Genomic DNA, 26,013 nt, shown 5'->3' on the forward strand with positions numbered 1-26,013 from the left:
AATACAAAATGCTGTAATTAATAGCCAATTCCAAGCCAACCAAGCATCTCTACTAATAAACCTCAACACTTGCAAAAAGAACAATAAATTCTGCCCCTCTCTGGTTCTGAGGTGGTCTCTTTTATATACTCCATGTGTATGTGTATGTATGTGGGTAAGTGTGTCTACATATATATTTATTTTCCTTTATTTCCCATCCAGGGAGGGGCAGAATAATGAACTGCGTGCGTCAGGGAAGATGAATCTGAGATACTAGGGAGCAGTGCAGTAAAAAGATTAAAGTGTTATTATTGTTGGTTTTTTTTCCCCCATGGTCCATTGTGACAGCTCGACCGTCATCTGTAAAAAATGTCTCAGCGAGAGATAATCATCGGAAACTCAATAAAGCGTCAGGGGGAGCCTCAGCCCCCATCAATCACTGGGTGCCTGGAAAATTTCAGCCCTCTGTCTCCCTTCCTGCTATCCATATAAATGTCTCTAATATATTTTGTGTGGTGTGTGGGACCTATCCCTGATTCAGAACTTTTGATGAAAAAATATTTATACACAAAATATGTAAATCAGTTAAAAATCATAAGACTAGTTCTTTGCCACCCCATCCTGCTTTTTCTTATTTTTATAAATGCAAAAAAATTTATTCTTTTTAATAAAACATGTCAACTAGTCAATCTCTCGCTCCTAGTCAAATATATATATATAGGTCTGGAGGGCTAAAAGGGTAGAAGCAATTAACTAACGGGCTGATAGACGTAGTCTCAAAGCCGGCCAAAATGCCAGACGGACTGACGGTGCATCGTGCATGCTGGTGACTCTGCAATGGCCAAGGCTGCTGAGAAATGACATGTAGAACCACCAGCCCTGGAGATGTGACAAGGCTCTGCATGGGCCTGGGCAATGATGAGGAAGAGGGAGGGACACTGATTAAAAGTACTTGTCAGAGAGTTTTTGGCCTGGTCAGTTCCTACGCCTTCCAAGACTTTGGACAAGCCAGAGGTTCTAACCTAAGTATGAGGCATATACAAGCTGAACGGGTTGTTGAGTTCTATACAAGAGCAGGAGACAGTTCGGCTGGCATTTGTCATCATGTCTCTGCCTCAGTTTCCTTTAGTGCCTGCATCATAGGGTTGCTGTGAGCATATAGTATCAATAAATGTTACCTGCTGCTGCTACCATCATTGTTGACATCTCATCATCACCTGCCCCTGCTCCTCCACCATGGAAGAATCAGTTCCTGCAATGCCCTGTCTTCTAGAACCATCAAGGCTCCCCTCTGTCTGAAGGATAAAGTCTAAGCATCTTGATCTGGCCCCAGTCTACTACTGTTGCATTTTTACTGCTCACTACTCTCAAAAATGAATCTTCTGCTGTGTGGATGCGTCACCATAAGGAGTCCGCTTGCTGGCCTGAAACTTATTTTTCTGCTTTCCATTTAAGAGTTTTGGACATAGAACATCCCTTCTCTACTCAAACCCAACTATACCAACCCACAGAAATCTTTACAAAACCATCCTATACTTTGAGGCTCAACTCTCACTTTATTTCCTTGACTGCTTCAGTCACACAGATTCTCTTTTCTGAGCTCTGACAGTTCATGTCATTTGTACCTCTGACTGAATCCTTGTCAAATACTCTCTTGGTCATGTCTTCAATCTTTATTAATATTAATTACTGTTATTGATAACATCCTACATTTGCATGATGTCTTATATTTTTTCAAGTGCTTTCAAAAATACTTCAATTTGATACTTACAACAAGCCCATGAATTAGGAAATATTATTCTCTACAGATGAGAAAATCAAGGCTCAGAGAGATAAAGAAAACTGCCTGAGGTAACACAGTTTAGGTAATGGCCAAGCCATTCCTTGGACTCTAAATAATATTTGGCTGTTTGCTGATAACAGTTTGCTACCACAAAAAAGCATTCGGAGGGCTGTTTCAAAGACTCTGAATGTAGTTTCATAAGGATATGACGAGGATAATGATGATGTAAAAACAGAAGCTTACATTAATGGAATTCCTTCTATGTTCTACGCTTTAGGTTAGAGATAAATATACTACCTCTAACTCTCCCAATAACTTCTATCTTACAAATAAGCAGACAGCCTCTGAGAGGTGCAGAAAATTGCTCAAAATGTCACAGTATCAAGTGTTCTGCACACCCATAATACCATAATAAGCCCATAGCCTCTCTAGGAGTGAAGCCTAAGGGGACAAAATAAGGTCTCTTCCAGGGAAGTGAAGGAGTCCAGATAAGTTTTTTAAGCAGTTCAAGCACAAAGCCACAACACCTGTATTCTAGGCCATGCTACTCAAAGAGTGGGTGCCTGTTAGAAATGCAAATTCTTAGGCCCCACCCCAGACCTACCTAGTCAAAATCTCTGGGGGTAGGGTCCAGGAATCTCTTTTAAACAAGCTCTCTAGGCAACTCATATGCATGCCACCTGAGAGTCTTATTTCCTTGAGTGACTTATTACTCCCATCTGAGCTTGAGCTCTGCTGCGCCTGTGCAGGCTGGGCACGCAGTGGGTGCTAGGTTAACATAGACAGCAACCAGATGAGTAGATGAGCTGGGATGAGCCCACTTTTAGGCAATGTTTTAGGCAGGGGGAGAAATATTATAGAAAGCAGTTCCATTACCGCCAGTGGGGACTCCTAGCCACCTCCTGAACGCCAGGGCACTTGTCCACTGGTTAGTGATGCGCCAGCATGCACCGTCTTGTCCCTTATCTGAAGACACAGAGATGCGGAGGTCAGCTGGAGCAGGTCAGGACCTGCATGCAGCCCCTGAAGGTGGAGGTATAAGGAAGGGGCCCACTGGGGCAGGTGGGGTTGGCCCTGGCAGGTCGAGCCTGGCAAGCCAGGCCCTTTACCACTAGACAGACCCTATGCCGACCCAGCTTCTGCACGACTCATCTTTATTCAGTTGTCACTTGCAGCCGAGAAGAGAAGCTGATTTACAGCCTTGCTCTGGCCACGTTTCTGCTGTGTTTTATTGTTTTAATTGTACATATGAGAAGCGCTCTGAGTGCTCGCTTGCATTTCTGACAGCCCAGACACCCCATGTTTATAACAGTTACTTACAAGCAGCCAGCGGCATCCCCAGCTGGGCGACTTGTTTACTGTTACCACTCATTTACTGCCTCCTCCACCTGAGGATTGGGCCCTACCACCCATCACCCAGCCACAAGTGGAACTCTCCTGGAACAGGCACGTGAGCTCAAGGCACTGAATGGAATGTGCTTGAGACAGGGAATGAGTTGGCAGAGGAGCAACAGTGATCTCCATGTTCCCCCCTTCATTTGTCCCATCTCAGTGCCTTTGCTCAAGCTGTGGCCTTACTTGGAATATCTTTTGTTGTTTTCCCTCCTCTTCACCTTTTAAAGCCAAAATCAAATCCCAGTTCTTCTAAGTACACTTCTTGCCCTGATGGTGAAGCTACAGACTTTTGGAACCTTAGAAATCACAGGGCTGATGTGGACCTTGGAGACCATATAATCCAAGGCCCCAGGGCAAGAATCCCCTTTACAGCATTCCTGATGGGCACACGTCCAGCTTCTGTTAGTCACCTTGGAGTGGTGCGTTGCTCACTCCTGAGGCAGGCTTCCTGCCTTACCCTGAGCCAAAATCCACCTCCACAGAGAAATTCTTCATCAAACGTCACTGTGCTTCAATTACATACATCTCTAATCATCGTAACAACCCTGTAAGATGGGTTACAGATGAGAAAACTGAAATTCAGAGACCTTAAATTACTTGCTCACTATCACACATTTTTATCACACAGCTAGTAAGTGACACAGCTTAGATGAACCATGACTGGCTGGCACAGAAGCGTGACTTTCCTCCAGGGCACCATCGTGCCTCTGAAGACACCAACCTGACAGTTAAGAGTATGGACATAACAGTCAGGCCAATAAGGTTTGCTTACCAAGCAGACCTGGGTCACCTGCACTAGCAAGTTTGATCTCTACCCAGAAACACTACCCTTGAACAAGGGTAGATGATGCTGTAAGGCACTCAGCTGAGCAGGCTTCTTTCTAAGAGGCAATACTCATGGGTAATACAGGAGCAGGGTTTCCCTAGGAATGAAACAACTGATGACACAGTCTCGGTGAGGAGGACAGAGAAGTTTCTTTCCTCTCTAAGCTGTGTCTGTTCTGAGCAGACAGAACAGATAGAAAGCTTCTCTGAGGGAAAAACAACTCCGCTTCTCCGGTAACTTTCAGGCTTCTTGCCCTGATCCACTTCACCTCTCACATCTGAATGCTGGCATTCCTGAGTAAGGGACATGTCCTTAACTTACGCCTCTACTCCCTTGCTTTAAATTCTTTCCTTGGGCAATTTCACTCACACCTGTTGTTTTAACTATCAAGCAAATGCTGGTGACTCCTAAATGTCTATCTCTTGTCAGACTTCTCCTTCGAGCTCCAGACCCACAAATCAGAAACAAAGGTGTCACCATGGATGTCTCCTCTTCCATCAAGCCCCACATTCCACTAAGACTCAATCTCCTCGTAATATTTTTCTAACTTTTATTTTCTCCATTCCCAAAGATCACCTTTAGAAATTTCGAGAAAATTATAATGCATTTTGGGGGAGAGGAGCATAGCTTCTCAATGGTGCTTATCACCCCAAAAAAGGTCAAGAACCATTGCTAATCTCGCTCCTCCAATTTCATCCACCACCCCTCCAGAATGGTCCCCTGCTTACAATCTTTTAATGGTCTTCAGGATACAATATTCACTCCCTAGAACTGTCTTACAAAGTCCTTCCCATGTGTAGCCCTGCTTACCTCTCCAGTCTTGGTAAACGATTCCACCCGCAACCCCCCTCCTCACCCCCATGTCATCGTGCTGTGTTATTCCTTCTGCTTGGAAGGTTCACCCCACTCAGCCTGCCTGGTAATCTGATTCATCCTTAAGACCCAATCCAAAGTCACTTATGCTGTGATACTTCCCAGACACCAGCCTGCTCACAGAGTTCATTGCTTTCTTTTCAGAGCGACCTACATCCTTTGTACATCTACCTTTGCATTTATCACTCTGTACTGTGATTCCTTATTCACAGCTCTGTCTTCTCAATTGACTGGCAGCACTATGAGGGCCTAGACCATGTATATCCACTTTTATATTCCCAAGACCTAGCAGAGTGTCCAGTACTCAGTAAATGCATGTTAAATTATAAATACAAGAAACGAATAAGCAATTACAACCATAGAACACTTTACAAATCACACATTTTATCTACTGATCTTCATAACAATACCGATAAAGTAGACAAGACATGCATTACTGGGGTTTAAGGAGGGCTTGCCAAGGTCACAAACTATAATTTACCACCTTCCCTGAGTACTGACACAGGCTGAGGCTCCCAGAAATGGCTATCAAAAATCTAGTGAACTTGATGGACTTTGGCACTGACTCTATGCTCCAATACTGAAAGTCTGTCCAACTTTTCTGAGCCTACACATTCTACGCAAGGGAGGATGTCATGCACCTCTTGTCCTACTCCATCCTTTTCACACCGCCCCCATCCCACAACTCAGATAACTGCCCATGAAAATGTCAATCCAATTCAAAGAAAGGAGAACCATAGGACTCTCTTGTTTCTACCTACTTCATCAATGAGAATGACTCAGAGTTAGGTACAGTGTCTTGCATACAGCAGGCACTCAATACATATTGGTTGAATGGATGAAAGAATGAAATAGCCTTAAATAGAAAATGGAAAGAAAAAAGCAATTAAGAAAGAGCTAAAGGCCTTGAGTGGTAAGAAGAGAGGAGAGCCCGAAGATGGTGCTAAAGGAATATAACTCTTTAGGCCCCTGAGTCAGAAGCAGAAGCAGGGTACATGAAGTAAAGAGAGCAGAGCACATCCAAATTGATACACCAGGGAGAATAAGATAAGAATAAGGCAGGCAAAGGTAGTCTGGAATTAAAAAAAAAAAAAAAGGGTGGAGGGAGGTAGAGCTTGAAAGCTGAAGCACAGTGAATTTATCAATAATTCCTGACAAAATTCTTGAATGTATTTTTAAAAATGGTTCTTAAACACTTCATAGATTATTGGGCACCAGGATGGGTTCCCTAAGAAAGACATGAACATGTCAGTATAACCTAATTTCCTTTTTGGAAAGAGTTATTGGAAGAGAAAATGAAACAAATGCTAGGCACATTTTTGAGAGAAATCTGAGCAAATTTCTTACAATTTTGGGGAACAAGATGGAGAAACGGAGGCTGGAATAGAAAGAAGTTTGGTGGATTTATAGCTGGTTGAACAAACATAATACCATGAACGTTAAACAATGGATCAAAACAGTCCTGGAGGATAATTTTTTGTCATATGCTTTGGGATTCTGTACTTAGTAGAGTTCTAACGCACATTTTAATCAAAGATTAGCACATAAAGTACATGATAGCAGGAATCTTATCAGTCTAATTCATTAGTGCCTAGGACAGTGCCTGGTATACATAGGAATGTGATCAATAAATATTAATTAAACAAATGAACTCACAGAAAGCCTACTCATTAAATTTGTAGATCATACAAAATAAAAAAAGATTTTAATATTTTTATCTTTATTTCATGAGAGATATGATAGCCTTTTCCAATTTTTTTCTTGTCCATTTATCTATCTGGAATGTAGGCAGGCTGGTATAAGAGTTAAAAAGAATTCAGAGGAGGCTGACCAAAAAAAAGAAAATATCTAGAACACGTATTGGCAGACTATAGCCTAAGGGCCAAATCTGGTTTGCTGCCTATTCTTGTAAATAAACTGTTATTGGAACATTTATATACCATCTATGGTTGCCTTTGCACTACAGTGGCAGAGTTGAGTCGTCATGACAGAAACTGTCTGGCCTGAGGAGCCAGACTATCTGGCTCTTTCCAGAAAAAGTTTGCTGACCGCTGATCTAGACTGTTGAATGTAAGCTTCAACCTGGAGAGAAGCATTAGAACACAAAGCTACAAAACTTGAAAGCAGACATGGTCTGCATTGGGAGAAGCATAGAGGGCAAATCAAGAGAAGTGATATTTCAGTAATGACCTTGAGAAAGTATAGTCTATCCAGAGGACGAGATAAGGACAGAATGAAAATAACACCGTTTGAAAATCAGTTGAACGAATTGTAAAACAGGAGAAAATAGGGAAATGGTTATTACCTTAAAATAGCTGAACTGTGGGGCAGAGAGAGAGGGCATGTTCTGTATGATTTTCAACTTTAGTACAAACCGACTGTAAGAGAGAGTTTGGGGAGGCAGGCTTCTGAATAAAACGAGGCTTCTTCTTTTTTTTTTTTTTTAAACACAGTTAGAGCTAAGAATGAAATGGGTTGCCTCAGTAAACAGTCTGATGCTAGTGTCAGGACACTGCAGCAGGGGTTCCTACACTAGGGGGTGGGGACTCGTGTGACTGTGGAGGTTGGACTAGATGGCCTTCCAGCTCTGAGATCTTGTGAAATCAAAAATGTTTACTGAAACTTTCTGAGATTCTGAGAGCAGATGAGAAGGCACCCAAATAATCTTATCCCTCTTACATGGCCCTGCCCCCTAAGCAAATGTTCCTCCTTGATTTTTGGTGAAAGCACCTGAACAGAAGACAGAGCTGAGGGTGGCGATTTTGTGCTGAGTGTTTATGTTTGAAACATAAAATGAACATAATTCCTCCAGGCTCGGTGAGTAACCCAAGGAGGCATAGGTCATGGTCCGCACATGCAAGGAACTGTCAGCTGGGAGGAGAGAATGACATACGGGCAGATCAGAGTTCAAACAGACATATAAGAGGCCAAGATCTAGAGAACATTCAAAAGAGCAGCTGAGGGCAGGTTGCTATTACTAGCAAGTACAGGGAAGGCTTTTGTGGAGGATCTAGTCATTGCAATGGAGCCTTGACAGAAGACCAGGTTTCTAGAGGTGGTGAGGCAGGGGGAGGGCAACTTCACACTTTACCTGGGGAGCAATGTCCTGATGCTCTTGGACATCCCTCATGCTGCCAATCTGAGGAGCTTTCTTTGTGAGGCAGCAATGATACCCTCTGCTCTGGGGCTACCACATCCCAACCTTACTGACAGCTCCGAAGACTGAGCACACTGCTCCCTTTTCCTGAACCTTCCTCCAAGCTAATTTTCCGACTGTCAGGCAATCAGCAAAGCTGTCTGTCCTCCTGGCATCACTGCCAACACTAAAGCAGCCACCACTCAGATGCCCTGTTGTTGGAAATCTGAGGGGAATCTGAATGAGTGATCCAGGATAATGGGCAGGAAGCAGGGACAGTCTGGATAACCAAAAGTTCATATGTAAAGTACTCATTTCTGTTTGTAGCCAAAACAACCTGCTATCTTTTTGACCCCACTTTCAAAGAATTACTCACCACAGGTGACCGCAACTGACCTATCCAGGAGCCCTCTAGCAGACATGTGACTGGGCTCTGGTACAGGTGCACACCACCCTTTCTTCTGCAGATCTTGAAACAACTATCCACGTAGCATCCCAGAGAAGGCACTGATGATGACCCCATTTTCAAGCATAGACATCAAGGCACGGAGAAAGTTGACTACTTGTCCTGAATCATACAGTACGTTGAGGAGCCAGTTCCATCGAAAGGATAATATTTTACATATTGGGATGGGGGCAGCATTCAGAGCAGTGTTGAGGTATTTCCTGAGGCCCTGAGGTTTCTTCCTGAGGAAGTAGCAAGGCTATTTTTTAGCTCTGGGGCAGGGTAGGTCTGCCAGAAGTGGAAGAGGACCAAATCCACATCCCATGCAAAACAAACAAACAAACAAAGACCTGTTGCCATTGAGTAGATTCTCGCTCATAGTGACCCTGCAGGATACAGTAGAACTGCCCACAGGGTTCCAAGGAGCCACTGGTAGATTCAAACTGCAGACCTTTTGGTTAGCAGCCAAGCTCTTACCACTGAGCTACCAGGGCTCCTATGCAGCTGCTTTAATTATTTCACTGACACCTGCTCCACTGCCCACTCATCTGAGGCTCCACAGGTTTGGTGCCCCCGTCTTGAACAGAACACTAGTTGAAATCAATGTTTTCCCCTCACCACCCATTGGCCTTGAGTCCATTCTGACTCGCAGCAACCCTATAGACAGAGTAGAATTGCCCCATAGAGTTACCAAGAAGCAGCTGGTAGATCTGAACTGCTGATGTTTTGGTTAGCAGCTGAGCACTGTGCCACCAGGGCTCCAGCTCTCCCCATAGGCCACAAAATCACACCTCTATTTCACTCTGCAAGACTTTTGAAGTGACATAAGTTATAGATTCAGAATAGCCTGTGACGTGTGCCTGTTCCAAGTCCACTGGGTTATACATGAGTTCCCAGAGAAGAGACAGGCTCTCACTCCGAGTTGTTGGTTGAGCTGGCACAGAGCAGGGCTACAGGAAGACACAGGGAGGAAAACTTTCAGAGCAGCAGGGCAGTCCACACTTACCTTCCAAAGAATGGATTCCTTGCTCTTTGGAGGTCTTGTAAACACTACTGAAATCATCTCCAAGGTTTGGGTCAGCCCCAGCGGCAAGCAGGACCTGCACCACACTGGAAGAAATCAGACAGAAGTGTCAGAAGCAGTAAAGGCCAGGAAGGAGACCCATATTCTGAAGCATGTTTGTGGGTTGCATCTGCCTCTGCTCATGTGCGTGGTTCAGTGGAAAGAACATGGACTCTGGGAGTGTACAACGGTAGGAAAGCTGGCTTGGAAACATACCAGCTGAGAGCTCTGGACAAGTTACTTAACCTCTCTAAGGCTCAGTTTCCACAACCACAAAATACAAACTATTCAACAATTACTTTCAAATAGCCTATTTTGTACTAGTCACTGGTCCAGGTGCTGGGATTTGTGCCCTCATGGAGCTTACGGTCTGTTGGAAGGATAACAATTCGGCATAAAATTACAGCAAAATGTGTTGAAGGTTATGGTGGGAGAAGACTTTTGTGCAGAGGGAGAACAAAGGAGGGGATCAGGGAAGGCCTCCCAGAGGAAGTGGTATTTAAGACTTGAAAGCTGAGTAGCCAGATCTTCTATAGTGAAGCAGGTGGACCCAACACACTTACAAATCCTGGTGGCAAGAAAGCAGAGTGCTGGATCTGAACAGAAAGAAGCTGGAGTAGAGAGTGTAAGAACAGTGGGAGATGAGGTAAGCAACTGAAGGGCTGAAAGGAGAAGTGACATGATCATATATTCTCTTCCTAATTACAAAAGATATACTTGCTTTAAAAAAACATTCAAATCATATGGAAATAAATTAAAATGTCCCCTTATGTCTACCTCTTTAGTCTAAATTCTAAGAGTAACCACTATTTAGAGTTAGAAAAGGTCTGTTTCCTTCCAGACCTTTCCCATTAGAAGTAACTCCAGCGGCTGTGTGAGAATAGACTGGAGGGAGCAGGCCCAGAGGCAGGGATCTGTGCTGGGTTGTCCTGAGGTTAAATCAGGTACGTTTATAAAGCATTGTGCACAGCATTTGACCTAGGAAGTGCTCCATATGTTAGCTTCCCTTCTTTCTCCTTTATGTAATGTTGCTGCTAATGCTTTCCTTTTTGCTCTGATAAAATAACGGCTCAGGTTCACAAAATTCATAAGGTATAGATAATCGAGGAGAAAATGCTTTCGTATATATAACATCCTTCCAGTTTTTCAAATGAATATATACACATCTTTATTTATACAAATGAGATCATACATAAACTCTCTACACACACACACCCCCTTCCAGGAACAGTAATTAAATATTCATCTATAACACGGTTTTTAATGGTTGCACAGTAAAAGACTATTCCATACTTTATGTAATCAGTCCCCTATTGTAAAACAATTAGATTGTTTTTAATATTCAATATTGTAAATAACACAATATCCCTGGTTATTTTCTTTGGATAAATCCCTAGAAGATGAAGTTCTAAAGTCAAAAAGTATAAGCATTTTTAAAGGTTTTGATAGATATTACTAAACTGCCTTTCAGAAAATTATACCAATTTTTATTTTCCCTAGCAAAGTATAAAGTATGAGAGTAACTGCTGTCCCTTCCCTTCAACAAAACAGGGTATTTATTGTCCTTTTTCAGAATGTGTTAGTCCAGTAAACAGGAAATGGTATCACATTGCTGTTTCAACTTGCATTTCTTTGATTACTAGTGAAGCTGAGCTTTTTTTTTTTTTTTTTTAATGTTTAAAGGTCAGTTGTATTTCTTTTCTCACGAATCCCTTATTTATGTCCTTTACCCATTTTTCTCTTGGTATGTTTATCTTTTGCTTATGACCTTTAAAACTGTTAATGCTTTTGAAGTCCTAAATGGTAAGCATTTCAAACAAATTACTTGTATTATCATAACGATTAAAAAATTAAATTTTTAATTTTTTCCTCTTTGTTAGTTTTTCTAATCTATAAACCAGTAGTGTTGATGGTTTTCCCTGTACCAACTGGTTTGATTATTATTACCTTCAAAGGACATCGCGCTTGGCTATCCATTTGCCAAATGAATGAATGAATTCCAATAACTTCCATGCATACCAACACAGACTCATTATAGGTAAGTCCAAGAACCAAAATCCATCTTCCATGTAACTGAGGTTCTTCTACATCTGATCAAACATAGCCAGGTGTGTCTCCTGTGTCTATTTAACCTTACCAAAAAGGATTTTAAAAATTACCTTTCATAGGTAATTTATCCAGAATATGAATTAAGATCTCAAAGAGAAGGGAGAAGGGTCTTGGAGCAGCTGAAGTCCATGTTCAAACTCATATACTTAATTCATAGTAGAGTTCTTCAGGTTCTACCTTGGAGACTCTTTACTCTCACTTTACACACAATCTGGGTAAGATCGCATTAGTTTTCCTGTTTCCCATAAGATTAAAGCCAAGAGGGTATAAAAAGGCTGTTATATACGGGCACACTAACTGAAGGCAGTGAGAAGCGGTGTCTGGTAGAGAGATAGCATGGTGCAGAGGTTAACAACACCGGCTTTAAAGACTGGGACCATCTGAGCATTGAAATGAATAACGACAGTAATAGATTATAATCCATTAAATAAGATTTGATGGGTCCCTACTGAAAATAAATTAATAAGTGAATGGGGGAGAAGGGAAGGCTCTTCCTTGTTTTAGAATGACAACTAATAAATGCAGAAGGAATGATGAAATCAGAAAATCACCATTTTGTAACAGTAATTATCAGGGATAATAAGAGTATCTAGTTCATACGGCTGTGTTTATGTATGTAAAGTGCTTACAACAGTGCCTGGCACATAATAAGTGCTCAACAAATACAGTTATTATTACTATGTCACTAAATCCGGTTGAGATGTGACACTTAAATTGGAAAGACCACGTGGCTGGGTTCAAAACAAAGCTCTACCATTTCCTTACCAGAATAATGGGGATACTGATGTCTCTCTTGCAGGTTATGAGTAAGGTAAGTATGTAAAACTTTGTGTTGTTGTCGTTGGGTCTGCTGAGGCAGTTCCTACTCATAGCAACACCATGTACAACAAAATGAAACACTGCCTGGTTCTGAGACATCCTCACAGCTATTGTTATGTTTGGGGCCATTGTTGCAGCCACTGTGTCAATCCATCTCATTGAGGGTCTTCTTCTTTTCTGCTGACCCTCTACTTTACCAAGCATGATATCCTTCCCCAGGGACTGGTCCCTCCTGAAAACATGTCCAAAGTACATGAGACAAAGTTTCGCCATCCTCTCTTCTAAGGAACATTCTGGTTGCACTTCCTCGAAGACAGATTTGTTCATTCTTCTGGCAGTCTACAGGACATTCAATATTCTTTGCCAACCACAATTCAAATGCATCAATTCTTCTTCAGTCTTCCTTATTCATTTTCCAGCTATCACATGCATATGAGGAAACTGAAAATACCACGGCTTGGGTCAGGAGCACCTTAGTCCCCAAAGTGACGTCTTTGATTTTTTTTTTTTTTTTAACGCTTTAAAAAGGTCTTTTGCAGCATATTTGTCCAAATGCAATACGTTGTTTGATTTCTTGATTGCCGCTTCCATGGGTGTTGATTGGGGAGTCAAGTAAAATGAAATCCTTGACAGCTTCAATCTTTTCTCCGCTTATCATGCATATTGCTTATTGGTCCAGTTGTGAGGATTTTTGTTTTCTTTATGTTGATGTGTAATCCATGCTGAAGGTTGTAGTCTTTGATTTCATCAGTAAGTGCTTCAAGTCCTCTTCACTTTCAGTAAGCAAGATTGTATCATCTGCACATCACAGATTGTTAATGAGTCTTCCTCCAACCCTGATGCCCGGTTCTTCTTCATATATATAGTCTAGCTTCTTGGATTATTTGCTCAGCATACAGACTGAATAGGTATGGTTAAAGGACAGAACCCTGACACACACCCTTCCTGATTTTAAACCATGCAGTATCCCCTTGTTCCGTTTGAACGACTGCCTCTTGGTCTATGTACAGGTTCCTCATGAGCACAATTAAGTGTTCCGCGATTCCCATTCTTCGCAATGTTACCCATAATTTGTTAGGATCCACAGTCAAATGCCTTTGTCTAGTCAATAAAACTCAGATAAATATCCTTCTGATACTCTCTGCTTTCAGGTAAGATCGATCTAACATCAACAATGATATCTCTTATTCCTTATCCTCTTCTGAATCTGGCTTGAATTTCTGGCAGTTCCCTGTAGATGTACTGCTCCAACTGTTTTGGAATTATCTTCAGCAAAAATTTACTTGCATGTGATATTGATGATAAAAAAAAAATAGTGTTCGGTAATTTCCACATTCTCTTGGATTGGGCACAAATACAGATACCGTCTAGTAGGCTGCCCAGGTAGCTGTCTTCCAAATTTCTTGGCATAGGCAAGTGAGCACTTCCAGGATTGCATCTGTTTGTTGAAACATCTCAATTCAATTTCTGGAGCCTTGTTTTTCACTAATGCCTTCAGTGCAACTTGGACGTCTTCCTTCAGTACAATTGGCTCTTGATTATATGCTACCTCCTGAAACGGTTGAATGTCAATCAATTATTTTTGGTAGAGTGACTCCATATATTCCTTTCATCTTCTTTTGATACTTCCTGCATTGTTCAATATTTTGCCCCTTGATTCTTCAATACTGCAACTCGGGGCTTGAATTTTTTTCTTCAGTTCTTTCAGCTTGAGAAATGCTGACTGTGTTCTTCCCTTTTAGTTTTCTAACTCCAAGTATTTGCACATTTCATTACAATACTTTACACTGACTTCTTGAGCCCTTTGAAATCTTCTATTCAGCTCTTTTACTTCTTCATTTCTTTAGTTTACTTTAGCTAATGTAAGCTCAAGAGCAAGTTTCAGAGTCTCTTCTGACATCCATTCTGGTCTTTTCTTTCTTGCTTGCCAATTTAATGCCCTTTTGCTTTCTACATGTATGATATCCTTGCTGTCATCCAATATCTCACCTGTTTTTTGGCCATTAGCATTCAACATGTCAAATCTATTCTTGAGATGGTCTCTAAAGTCAGGTAGGATATACTCAAAGTTGTACTTTGGCTCTTGTGGACTTGTTTTAATTTTTTTAGCTTCAATTTGAACTTGCATATGAGCAATTGATGGTCTGTTCCACAGTCAGCCCCTGGCCTTGCTCTGGCTGATGATATTGAGCTCTCCATCATCTCTTTCCAGAGATATAGTTGATTTCATTTCTGTGTATTCCATCTGGTGAAGTTCATGTGTATAGTCACTGCTTATGTTCTTGAAAAAAAGGTATTTCCAAAGAAAAGTTCATTGGTCTTGCAAAATTCTATCAAGCCATTTCTGGCATCATTTCTATCACCAAGTCTGTATTTGCCAACTACTGATCCTTCTTCTCTGTTTCCAACTTTTGCACTGTAATCACCAGTAATTATCAATGCATCTTCATTAACTGTTTGGTCAATTTCATGCTGCAGAAGTTGGCAAAAGTCTTCAATTTCCTCATCTTTGGCCTTAGTGGTTGGTGCGTAAATTTGAATAATAATTGTATTAACTGGTCTTCTTGTAGGTGTATGGATACTATCCTATCACTGACAGCGTTACGCTTCTATATGTGCAGCATATTGAAGAAGCTCCACAAATACAAGCTCTTTCTCCTTTGTCCATATAATTTTGGTGATAACAACATGAATCTGGGTCTTGGTGGGTACCAGATCTATACCTGACCACCCCCATGACTCATTTGGCACAGCCCGCTGTCAAGAAGGCAGTTCTATATTTTGCCCGAGTCAGCTTGTTTTAAAATCCAAGAGGTAAGATTTAAACTCAAAGGGACAATAATTTGGTTAATTCTCAGCTGTTGTGTCCAATCAACATTCAATCACACCCTCTCGCATGGCAGGCTGTCCCTCTAGGCAGCTAGTGTCACTAACTCTGCTACCTGGGTCTCTCCAGGTTCGAGGGTATTGATTCCATCTGTCCAATTTGCAGGCTGCAAGACGTGTCCAAGCAACCAAGTATGCTGCCCTTGGGGACAACAGTAGTCTAGCAGGATGGGAAAGAAGAGTGACTAGGCTTGGCCCTGGGGCTGCTAACCCAATCAAAGTGAACGGGCAATTCGCTTCACAAACTTGGAGGCCAACGAGGGTAAGCATCCAAGCTAGTGACTCATCCCATAACCTCAGAGAAGATTCCCTTCACTTTTAATAAAACTTACAATGCAGCAGCCCTAGAGAAGTACTTTGGAAATGAGACAATTTCTGCCTTTTTTATGTTTTTTGCTGAGGCAGAAACAAATTCCCAAACTCAGACTTGTATTTGGGAGAAGTGACTTAGATGGGGAGATAGTGAGTTAGCCCGCCTGGCTGACAAAGGGAGTATAGGATCAGCAGTAAAAATGGAATTTAATGGGCACACAGGAAGGCAGGCACTGCTATAAAGAAATGATCCACCAAAGGACAACTTTAGCCTCCTCTCTGTTCTGAGGCTGTTATACTGGCTCCCATGTTACAGGTTTGGGTTTAGGGATGACTGCCTTAAATTTGAATAAAAAAAAATTGAATAGCTGGTACCAACTAGGCTGTGGTATATGGGCCAGTCCTCTGAGCTTTTAATAACTGGACTAAAGGGGACAGAGTACACCATCCCACTCAATCATGTTTTCCCTACAAGCAGGAATCATCTCCATTCAAAGGAACTACACTCAGTACTCCATAGGCAACTGCTGGGCAAAGGCTTTAAGAATATCAGTTATTCTCTTAGATAGCTCAGCGTTTGGCCTCTGTGGAAAGATATAGCTACCAATGCCATATCAGCTTCAAATGCTAGAGATAATTTCCAGATATCCTATTTTCCTTACTAAATTGGGGAATCAGAGAACGTCTGTAGTATAAGAAGATAGGGATTTGCAGTTATCCTTTAGTGATTTAGCTCTAGTGGCCTTCCTGTGTGTCCACCAGAATCTGTTCTGCTCTTATCTCTGCCCAAGTGAGTTGGCTCACCAAAAAGACTGGGCCTTGCAAATACTGAAAGTGAAGGTTGTGAAGGCTAGCATCAAACTGACAGGCTGGCACAGGAGCAGCAACAGGACAGAGCTAGCCATGCTGGTGGGTGGTGGCCACTGCAGTCCTGGAAATCTAGCAAATTTTAGGTTTTAAAGATTAGGAGAAGCCAAGTCCAGAGCTTAAGATCTTGACAAGAATTCCACATGTAAGTAGGAGTGGTGAGCTCTGACCCTAGGCTGAGAGCTGTGTTCTTTCTGCCTAGTTTATAATGCCTGCTGCTGCTATAAGGGTCTACTTTTTCAAGGGTACAGAATGTGTTTAAGTAGAAGGAAGACAGCAGTCTAATAATATCTTCTAATGTACATATTTCCTACATGGCAGGCACTGTTTTAAACATTTTAAACATTTAAACATTTTATAGATACTAACTCATTTATTCCTCTAAACAACTCTAAGAGGTAGGTTACACATAAGAAAACTGAGGTACCAAGGGGTTAAGAAGCTTGTTCAAGGTTACACAGCTGTTAGGAATGGAGTTGGGATTCAAATCCGAGGAGCTGGAATTTGAAACAAGGCTACACACTCCATGTTTCTATCACTACGCTATGCTGACTCTCATTTCCCTATGTTGACTCCCAGGTACCTAACAGTCTTTGGGTGTACTTTGTTTCAACTCGGGGTTTAGTAGAAATGCTAAGATCAGAAAGCCCAATAGAAAAATGCGGCAAGATTATGAACAGGCAATTCCCAGAGAAGGAAACCCAAAAAGGATGATTAAGCATATGAAGAGATCCTCAAGCTCATTTCTTATTAGGGAAATGCAAATTAAAACAACGAGATGTCACTTTGAAATTAACATATCGACAAAAGTTAGAGCTGAAAAACACCAAGTGTTGGTGAGTACATGAGGATTCAGGGTGCTTCATACCATCGGGTATCAGCTGGTGCTACCATTCTGGAAGCCAATCTTGTAGTACTTTGTCAAGTTAAAGCACCTTACTCTATGACCCAGCACTTCTGCTCCTGAGTTTATATATTCCAGAGAAATTCTCACACAGGTCTATAAAGGGACATGCTGGAGATATTTATTGCAGCATTTTGTGTCAAAGTGGAGTTGCAGGCAATCTAAGCCTATCACTGGGGGAACAGGTAAGTTAAATGTGGTGATATACACTATGAAACACTATGCAGTGTTCAGAAGCAACAGCTGGATATACATGTAGCAACATGGATAGATGATCAAAAAGGGTTGGTCTCCCTATCTCTTTCTATTTATGCATATAATTGAGCCTAAACATTTGTTCCAAAAGTTTATTCCTTTAAGGGAATCATCAAATTACAGAACTGCTAACTCTTATGCTGATCTAGTTACCTTGGGGGTTAAAGAATTAAGGACCCAGCTAACACACTGAGTCCTGTGAATTTCACCAGAGGACATCAAATATGGTACTCCCTCTGCTGGGAATGTCCCCCCTGCTTCAGGTGGTTAGTGCTCATTCACCTTCAGGGCTCCTCAGCAACACTGTCACCAACTCCACTAAGTCTTCTCTAACTCCCAGCCTGGGTCCATACCCTTCCTCTTCGTCTGCACAGCACCCAGTACTCACCTCCCTTGCAGGTGGCCCTCATCATACTGTATCAGGATTACCTCCTTAGATTTATTCGCCTTTCCCACTAGACTATGGGGTAAGGGCCATGTATCAACTTTATTTCCCAGCTTTCTGCCCAGTGCGTGGATATAACAAGTGGTCAGTATGTTTTCTAAATGAGATATGAATGAATGAAATGATTATTTTATTTGGTGGGAAATGGGGGAGAAAGGTGGAAGGCAGATTTTTCAGCCCTGTGAGCTGTCTCCCTCTTGAGGGTCTAAACTAAGCCACAGGTGGTTTAACTGTGGACAACCCCCATCTTCCTCTCCTGAGCACCAAGCCCTTTTTGGGCTCTGGGCAGTTCCCAGACAAAGCAGAGGAAATGAACAGAAGAAATGTCCCTATGTAGCAGCTCCTGGGGTTCGAGGAACTCCCTTTGAAGCCCTAGCCCTCATGAGGCGTGTTTTAATTTGCTGATCAGGTTGTAATTAGATTAGAGGTGGGAGCACATGTAGGACTTGGCCTGCACTGACCTTGCTGAGCTCTTGTTTTCAAGGCAGTGGGTAGTCACAATGCAGGGGAGGACAGTTAAATCAATTGAAATTAAGGCTTTCTCTTTTCAGTGGCTGGAGGGGTTTGGGGTCCTCACGTTGTTTAGGGTAGAGTGAGAAAGCCTGTGGTGTGAGCTGAGGCCGGTGCTGGGCCAGGCGTGTGTCAAAGACGGCTGGCAAGCAGCTGGAGTTGGTGAAGCAAGAAAGGCAGTGATCCCAGCTCCAGGTCGTCCCCACACAATGTCAAGCTTCAGAAGATGCTCTTCCAATCCTCCCCACCACCCCAATTTAAAACAGAGAGTGAAAGTGATGCGTGTCATGGTCCCAAAGAGAAGACAAAGAATAGACAAAACTATTCTCAACTCAGTGCACACCTCACTGAGAAGAGGGAGCAAAAAGGTTATAATTCAGGAGGTTTGCTGGAAAGTCAAATAAACTGTGGCTCATTCAGTAACCTGGACTACTGGCTGGTCAGGAAAGCAGGGTGGCCTGACCAAAGGCCCTGGATGTGTTAAATCCAGAGGGCCTGTGGCATGGGAGCATGAGCTCAGAGTGGGGAGGGCAGGGAAAGTTTTCATTTTAAAATCAGATTCCTTAGAAAATAAATTAAAGATTAGGTAGGAAGTGAGGTACCTACGTAGAAAATGTGCCCTAATTTCCTCAAATGAGGAAAATAATCTTTTGTTTACTTATCCCAAAAGGTAAGAGTCAATAATCATAATAAAGCAGCAACAGTGTGTTAGGCACTTCATATTCATTATTTCAGATGCTTGTAACAACCCTGTAGTGAGGTACTATTCACATTTTATAAATGAGTAAACTAAGGCTCAGCAAGATAACATGAGCTGCCCAAGCGTACATATGAAATAAGCAAAGGAACCAAGATTCAAACTGGGCTTGTCTGAGCCCAAATCTGGTGCGCATTCCCCTATACTACACTGGTTTTCACCCATCTGACCTTCCATTAGTCTGTCTTATCATCCCATAGTTATTGAGTCCCTTCTACGTACCAGGGACAGTGGTACTTCTAAACAGTAGTTAAAGCAAAGCAGACCATAGCAGCTAGCTGGTGGGAATGACTCAGACGGACAAAGGTCAAAGTGGTGGGCCCATACAGAGGTGAGGTTATTTGGGAGCAAGGCTCAAGGAGGCATGGGATAGTAAGCAGAGGGCAAAGGAATCAAGATCACCCATCACAGGGTTTCCAGGACAATCCCAATTTTACATTCTTAGTTTGTCCTAAATACACATCCATGTCTTTCAAGCTATATAGTTGCCAAAGCAATGGGTCAGTGTGGTCAAACTATGGTTGTTAGGGTCCCCTCCACCGCCCCCCCTCCCCCGCAGTATAGGCATGGACGAGGCTCTCTCTAGGCAAATGATACAAAAGAGTACGATGGGCTGGTATATCTCTTAGACTTTGGATGAAAATTAGGAAAATAATAATAATAATAGCACATTGACACCTATTGTGCACTTAGTATGTGCTAGACATTGCACTAAACAGTTTTATGTACCATAACTTCATGTTCACGACCACCCTACGCTGAGGTTAAGTACCATTATTATTCCATTTCGCAGATGAGCGCTAGTAAGAGATAGAGCTATGTTTTCAACTTGGGCCATCTCATTTCAGAGCCAGTGCTCTTCACCATCATGTTATACACAACTAGACTGTGTCTCCCCAAAGTAGGGACTGACTGTGCCTTGACCATCTCTGCTTTCTCACAGGACAGTAAATGCTTACTGAATTAATTCACTTCTGGAGTCAAAATACCGCTCAGCGGACTCACACACTGAGTTTTTAGTCAACACCTAGGCTTTCCTTCTTGAGTGTTGCTAAATTGGGCCTTCCTCATCTTAGACTTTACAGTTCATTTTTTGGTTTTAAGTGTAGATCTATATATATTTATGCCCACTAATTTTTATCGCCATAGATTTAACCATTGCGCTAGCATAGTGAAATCTTTTTTATACCCTCCAATACTTTTAGCCAACATAATAGCTATCTCTTCACACTTCATTTAATCTGCCAATTTGGTTGGCATTTATCAATGACCTTAGTGAAATCGCTGATGTAACTATTGAATAGGACAAAGCCCTGTGGCTCACCACTAGAGTCTTTTCTCCAGTCTGATGTCCATTCATATATAAACAATGAAGCAGGTCATTCACCACTTACTAGTCTGACAAGACTATTGTCCACATCCTACTTCATTCATGTGGATATCATGACAGAGTCAATACCTTCCTGAAACCCAGACACATCCACAATATCTACTGTAGACCCTTGACCCACCAGCCTGGCAGCCCAATTTAAACATGAGGCTCATGTCACAGGGTGGGTCTGGTGTCTTTTAAAGAAGAGAGGCAGGACTGGGCATATCATAGTCCCCACAATGGAACAGCCCCTCCCAAACCAGCTGAACTGGATGACCACTGGATGCTCTCCTGTCCCCAAATGACATACTCCACGAACACAGCACTGAACATAGAGCCCCAGGACAGGATATGGTGTTGGGGGGGATGTGTGCTCTGAGACTGTCATGTTAGGCAAATGAGCTGGCACTGCTTTCCAGGGAGCAGTATCTTAAGTTGCTTGAGGTTGACGTGTGCATCTGCCAAACTAGAAACGGGTGCATGCTGGAATTGGAATATCATTACTATGAAACAGGATTATCTTGAGCAACGATTCCAAATGGGATTAGAAATGACTCTTTGTTACTCAGAGATAATCGGCCACAGCAGCAGGGGTGGGAGGAACAGCAAGCCCAGCACACTTTTCTAGGGGCATGGTGCTGACATCGTGGGCACCTGGCCAGCACTCCAACCACCCGTCCTTGCTGGGAAATACTGGGCACTATCCTGTGCTGGGCAGGGGGCCACCTGGGCAAGAGCCAGCCCCACATCAAAGCACCTTGCTCTGGGATCCCAAGTTCTGGGCCCAGCTTCTTGAATGAAAAGAAGTTACAACAGACTTATCTTGCCAAACTCTACTGCTTCTGAGTCACTTATGAGATGTTGATGAGCAATAGGTACTAACTCCCACCTTAGCCAGAGGTAGGTTTACCTACGGGCTATTCACTAACTTCCTCCTGGGGCTACCCATGAACAGCAGAAGGCAGAGTATTGCAAATAATAATAATTAAGGTACTATCACTACTATTAACTAAAACAGCAAACCCTTATTGAGTGCTTACTATATATCAAGTACTGTTCTATGTACTTTACATATATTTATACATTTAAACCTTACAAAAGCTTTTTGAAGGAGATCTGTATATTGTCCACATTTCATGGCTGAAGAAATAATCACACGGAAGTGAAAGAACTTCCCCAGGTACACAACTAGTAAGAGGCAGAGCTTGAATTTGAACCCATGTGTGCTCAACTGCTAACCTAAAGGTTGAAGGTTCAAACCCACCCAGTGGTACCGTGGAAGAAGGAAGAAAAGACTTGGTGATCTGTTTCCATTAAGGTTATAGCCAAGAAAACCCAATGGAACAGTTCTACTCTGTAACACATGGGGTCACCACGAGTAGGAATCAAGTCAGTGGCAACTAACAACAAGAAGTCTAGCTCTCTAGCCCATGGATGCACAACACGCTAGGCTGTCACAGCCTGAGAGGGTCATGACCAACCCTGTTGGTGAAGGCCTTTCTTTCACATTCTCTGGTCTCCAGACCCTGCCAGTTTCTACTGCGAGCTCTTGGTACATTCCTACTTTTTCACCTCTGCACCTATGCTCATGCTAGTCCTTCTTCCAGAAATGCTGTCTTTCTACTCTCTACTTTTGTCATTCAAAATCCTATTCATCTTTCAAGGCCCAACCCATGTAAAAGGGCCTCCTCTCATGGTCATCTCTACACAATGTGATCTCTCCCCCAATTCCAGGATTGTATGTGGTCTTCCCCATGGCACCGACCACATTTTGCCTCATTCTACAGTCTAAGTGGGAATTGTCTTACCCCTTTTCTATCAGCTTCTTGAGGCCACGGAGTGTGATCTGTCTGTTTTTATATTCTCAAAATCAGCACACAGTAGGTCATCAAGAAACTCTGATTGAGCTGACTTGACCACTGGTCCCAGCACCCCTTGGTCTATTCCATGGCCTTGCTCCTTGACCCTTCCTTCCAGAATTAGTATAGTCCAGTGGGAAGAACAGGGTTTTGGGTTCAGAGAGACCCAAGTTCAAATCCTAACTTGCCTTTTCACTAACTGGACAATGCCTGGCAACTCTGAGTTTCTTTTTCCCTACCTGTAAAACAGGGATAATAATCCCTCCCTTTCAGGGCTGTAGTGAGGATTAGAGAAAACATGGGAAGTGCTTGACTTGGGTCTGGCACCTGGATAGTGCCCAATCAACTAGAACCATCACCATCACTACAGTCAGAGGATCAGACAGCACAAAGCCCTGCTTCTTTGGGCAGAAGGAATTACTACTCTGCAGCACGAAGCTAGGCTGAGAATAGGCTGGTGACTCTGGGAAGAGGCTTGAGGGCCCCTAAGGACCTGTACACAAGCACAGGTGCAGGGGTGCTCTACCTGCTCTGCATATGGCTTGCCAGCAAGGAAGTGGAGCCTCCCAGCAAGGCTGCCACTGGTCCTACAGTCAGGGCAGCACCCCTCTGCTCTAAGAACACCTGTGGAGCTGTCGTGTGGTGGCCAAAAAGAAAGGCCTGTAAAACCTCTTCTGCAGGACAGCAATCTGGCTTGGGCTGTTGGCTTCTTAAAGATGGGTTTGTTAAAGATGGAGGGAAAATAAGCAAATGCTAAGAATAAATGACTGCTGTGAGAGAGAATTAAATGGTCTTCAGCCAAGGATGGCGGCATTTTAAAATTAACAAAGCCCAGGTACCACATCCAGGAAGGCCTTGGCAAATGCGTGTTATCCACTCATTAGCTCAGCTCCTCAGGGACCCTGGCCAAGCAGGGAGGGCAGTGCCGGGAACCAGTCCTTCCGATGCTGATGAAATGCACTCCGGGAGAAAAGGCAGAAGGAGGGAGGAGACTCTTGTGGGGAATTTCAAACAGTTCTGCTGAAGCCCTGTGCTGTGCCTTGTGCTTCTCACTTTCTCCTCTGAGGCAGGGGCCTGTGAAAGCAACCAGCCAGTCCAGGTAGATTCAAATCTGAACCCTCCCTGCCAACCCTCCTTCAGGATCTTTGGTTCCTAAAGTACTGCAATGGTCTCACTGTAAAAGGTAGTCTTCCTGCACGGCAGTCCAGGGACTGGGAGCCCAAGAATGTGTGGGAGGTCAAGTTCCCAGTCTTGCACACTAGAACTTTCTCCTTGCTATAAAGAAGAATCATACGCTTTGTAAGTTTATATAAATCCACGGGATACCACGATAAAATGAATTTATCACTATATCATCAGTAATTATACTTCATGGTATCACTGATGGTGTGAGTTCATAAATCTTCATTCTCTACTAACAATCAGTATAGTACTCTAATGTGAGATACCATCAACAATAAGAAGTTAAAACATTCCTGGTGGCCATTAACAATATGAATTCATTTTGACACTACTATAAACATGAATTTTCAGTATGCCACTGGACACAATTAATAGTGAGAATTAGAGAGACACGACAGCTTTTTAAGAAAGTTTTTAGTCAGTTTATTGGGGTATCATTTACATATGGTAACATTCATCCTTTTCAAGTATTCAGTTAGATGAGTTTTGACAATTGTGTACAGTTGTGTAACTACCACCACAGTCAAGATATAGAATATTTCTATCACTCCCAAAAAGTTCCTTTGTGCCCCTCCTCTCACTCCTACCCCCTGGCAACAACTGATCTGATTTCTGTCTCTAGAGTTCTGCCTTTTCCAGACTGTCATATAAATGAAATCATATAGTAGGTAGCTTTTTTGCATCTGGCTTCTTTCACTAAGCATAATGCTTTTGAGATTCATCCATGTTGCTGCATGTATCAGTAGTTGGTTCTTTTTTTATTCCTGAGTAATATTCCATTATATGGCCTTACCATACTTTGTTTATCCATTTATTAGTTGTCGAATATTTAGGTTCTTTCCAGATTTTGACAATTATGAATAAAGCTGCTATAAACATTTGTGTACAGCTCTTTTTATGGACATACGTTTTTATTTCTCTTGGGTAAACACCTAGGAGTTGGGATTGCAGGGTTGTATAAAAAAATGTATGTTTTAACTTTATAAGAAACTACCAAAGTGTTTTCCAAAGTAGCTGTACTATTTTGTATTCCTATCAGCACCGTTCTATATGAAAAATGGGGCATCAGGATTGGAGAAAGACTCATTAACAACCTGTGTTATACAGATGACACAACCTTGCTTGCTGAAAATGAAGAGTACTTGAAGCACTTACTGATGAAGATCAAAACCACAGTCTTCACTATGGATCACACCTCAACATAAAGAAAACAAAAATCCTCACAACTGGACCAATATACAACATCATGATAAACAAAGAAAAGATTGAAGTTGTCAAAGATTTCATTTTATTTGAATTCACAATCAACGCCCATGAAAGCGGCAGTCAAGAAATTAAACGATGCACTGCATTGGGCAAATCTGCTGCAAAGACCTCTTTAAAGTGTTAAAAAGCAAAGCTGTCACTTTTAAGACTAAGGTGCACCCGACCCAAGCCATGGTGTTTTCAATCGCCTCACATGCATGCGAAAGCTGGATGATGAATAAGGAAAACCAAAGAAGAATTGCCACCTTTGAACTGTGGTGTTGGCAAAGAATATTGAATATACCAAAAACCAAAAACCCACTGCTGTCGAGTCGATTCCAACTCATAGCAACCCTATAGGACAGAATAGAATTGCCCCATAGTTTCCAAGGAACGCCCGGCAGATTTGAACTGCGGACCTCTTGGTTAGCAGCCGCAGCACTTAACCACTGTGCCACCAGGGTTTCCACTGAATATACTGTGGACTGCAAAAACAACGAACAAATCTGTCTTGGAGGAAGTACAATCAGAATGCTCACATACTTTGGACATGTTATCAGGAGGGATCAGTTCCTGGAAAAGGACATAATGCTTGGTAAAGTAGAAAACAAAAACAAAAAACAAAACCAAAACTGTTGTCATCGAGTTGTTCCTGACTCATAGCAACCCTATAGGACAGAGTAGAACTGCCCCATAGAGTTTCCAAGGAGCGCCTGGTGGATCTGAACTGCTGACCTTTTGGTTAGCAGCCGTAGCTCTTAACCACTACATCACAAGGGTCAGAGAAAAAGAGAAGACCCTTAACGAGATGGACTGACACAGTGGCTGCAACAATGGACTCGAGCATAACAACGATTTTAAGGATAGCACAGCACCAGGCAGTGATTTGTTCTGTCGTACATAGGGTCGCTATGAGTTGGAACCGACTCACTGGCACCTAACAACAACATCAACACCACATGAGAACTGCTCTATACCCTAGTCAGCACTT

General features: G+C 42.5%; 1 protein-coding gene across 2 annotated transcripts in view; it reads right to left on the bottom strand.

The window, feature by feature from the left end:
- CLPB (ClpB family mitochondrial disaggregase) overlaps positions 1-26,013 on the bottom strand; it is a 174,636-nt gene that overhangs the window by 105,167 nt on the left and 43,456 nt on the right. The window contains exons 4-5 of one of the 2 annotated variants that reach the window (XM_023538993.2): positions 9,444-9,547; positions 2,639-2,728 (exon numbers count right to left, since the gene is read on the bottom strand). In XM_023538993.2, the coding sequence (XP_023394761.2) occupies positions 2,639-2,728; positions 9,444-9,547 (194 nt within the window). The remainder of the gene's footprint in view (positions 1-2,638; positions 2,729-9,443; positions 9,548-26,013) is intronic. The other variant, XM_010599603.3, reaches the window with a different exon arrangement.

Source organism: Loxodonta africana, chromosome 7, assembly GCF_030014295.1.
Source record: "Loxodonta africana isolate mLoxAfr1 chromosome 7, mLoxAfr1.hap2, whole genome shotgun sequence".
In the NCBI taxonomy this organism is placed as follows: Eukaryota; Metazoa; Chordata; class Mammalia; order Proboscidea; family Elephantidae; genus Loxodonta; species Loxodonta africana.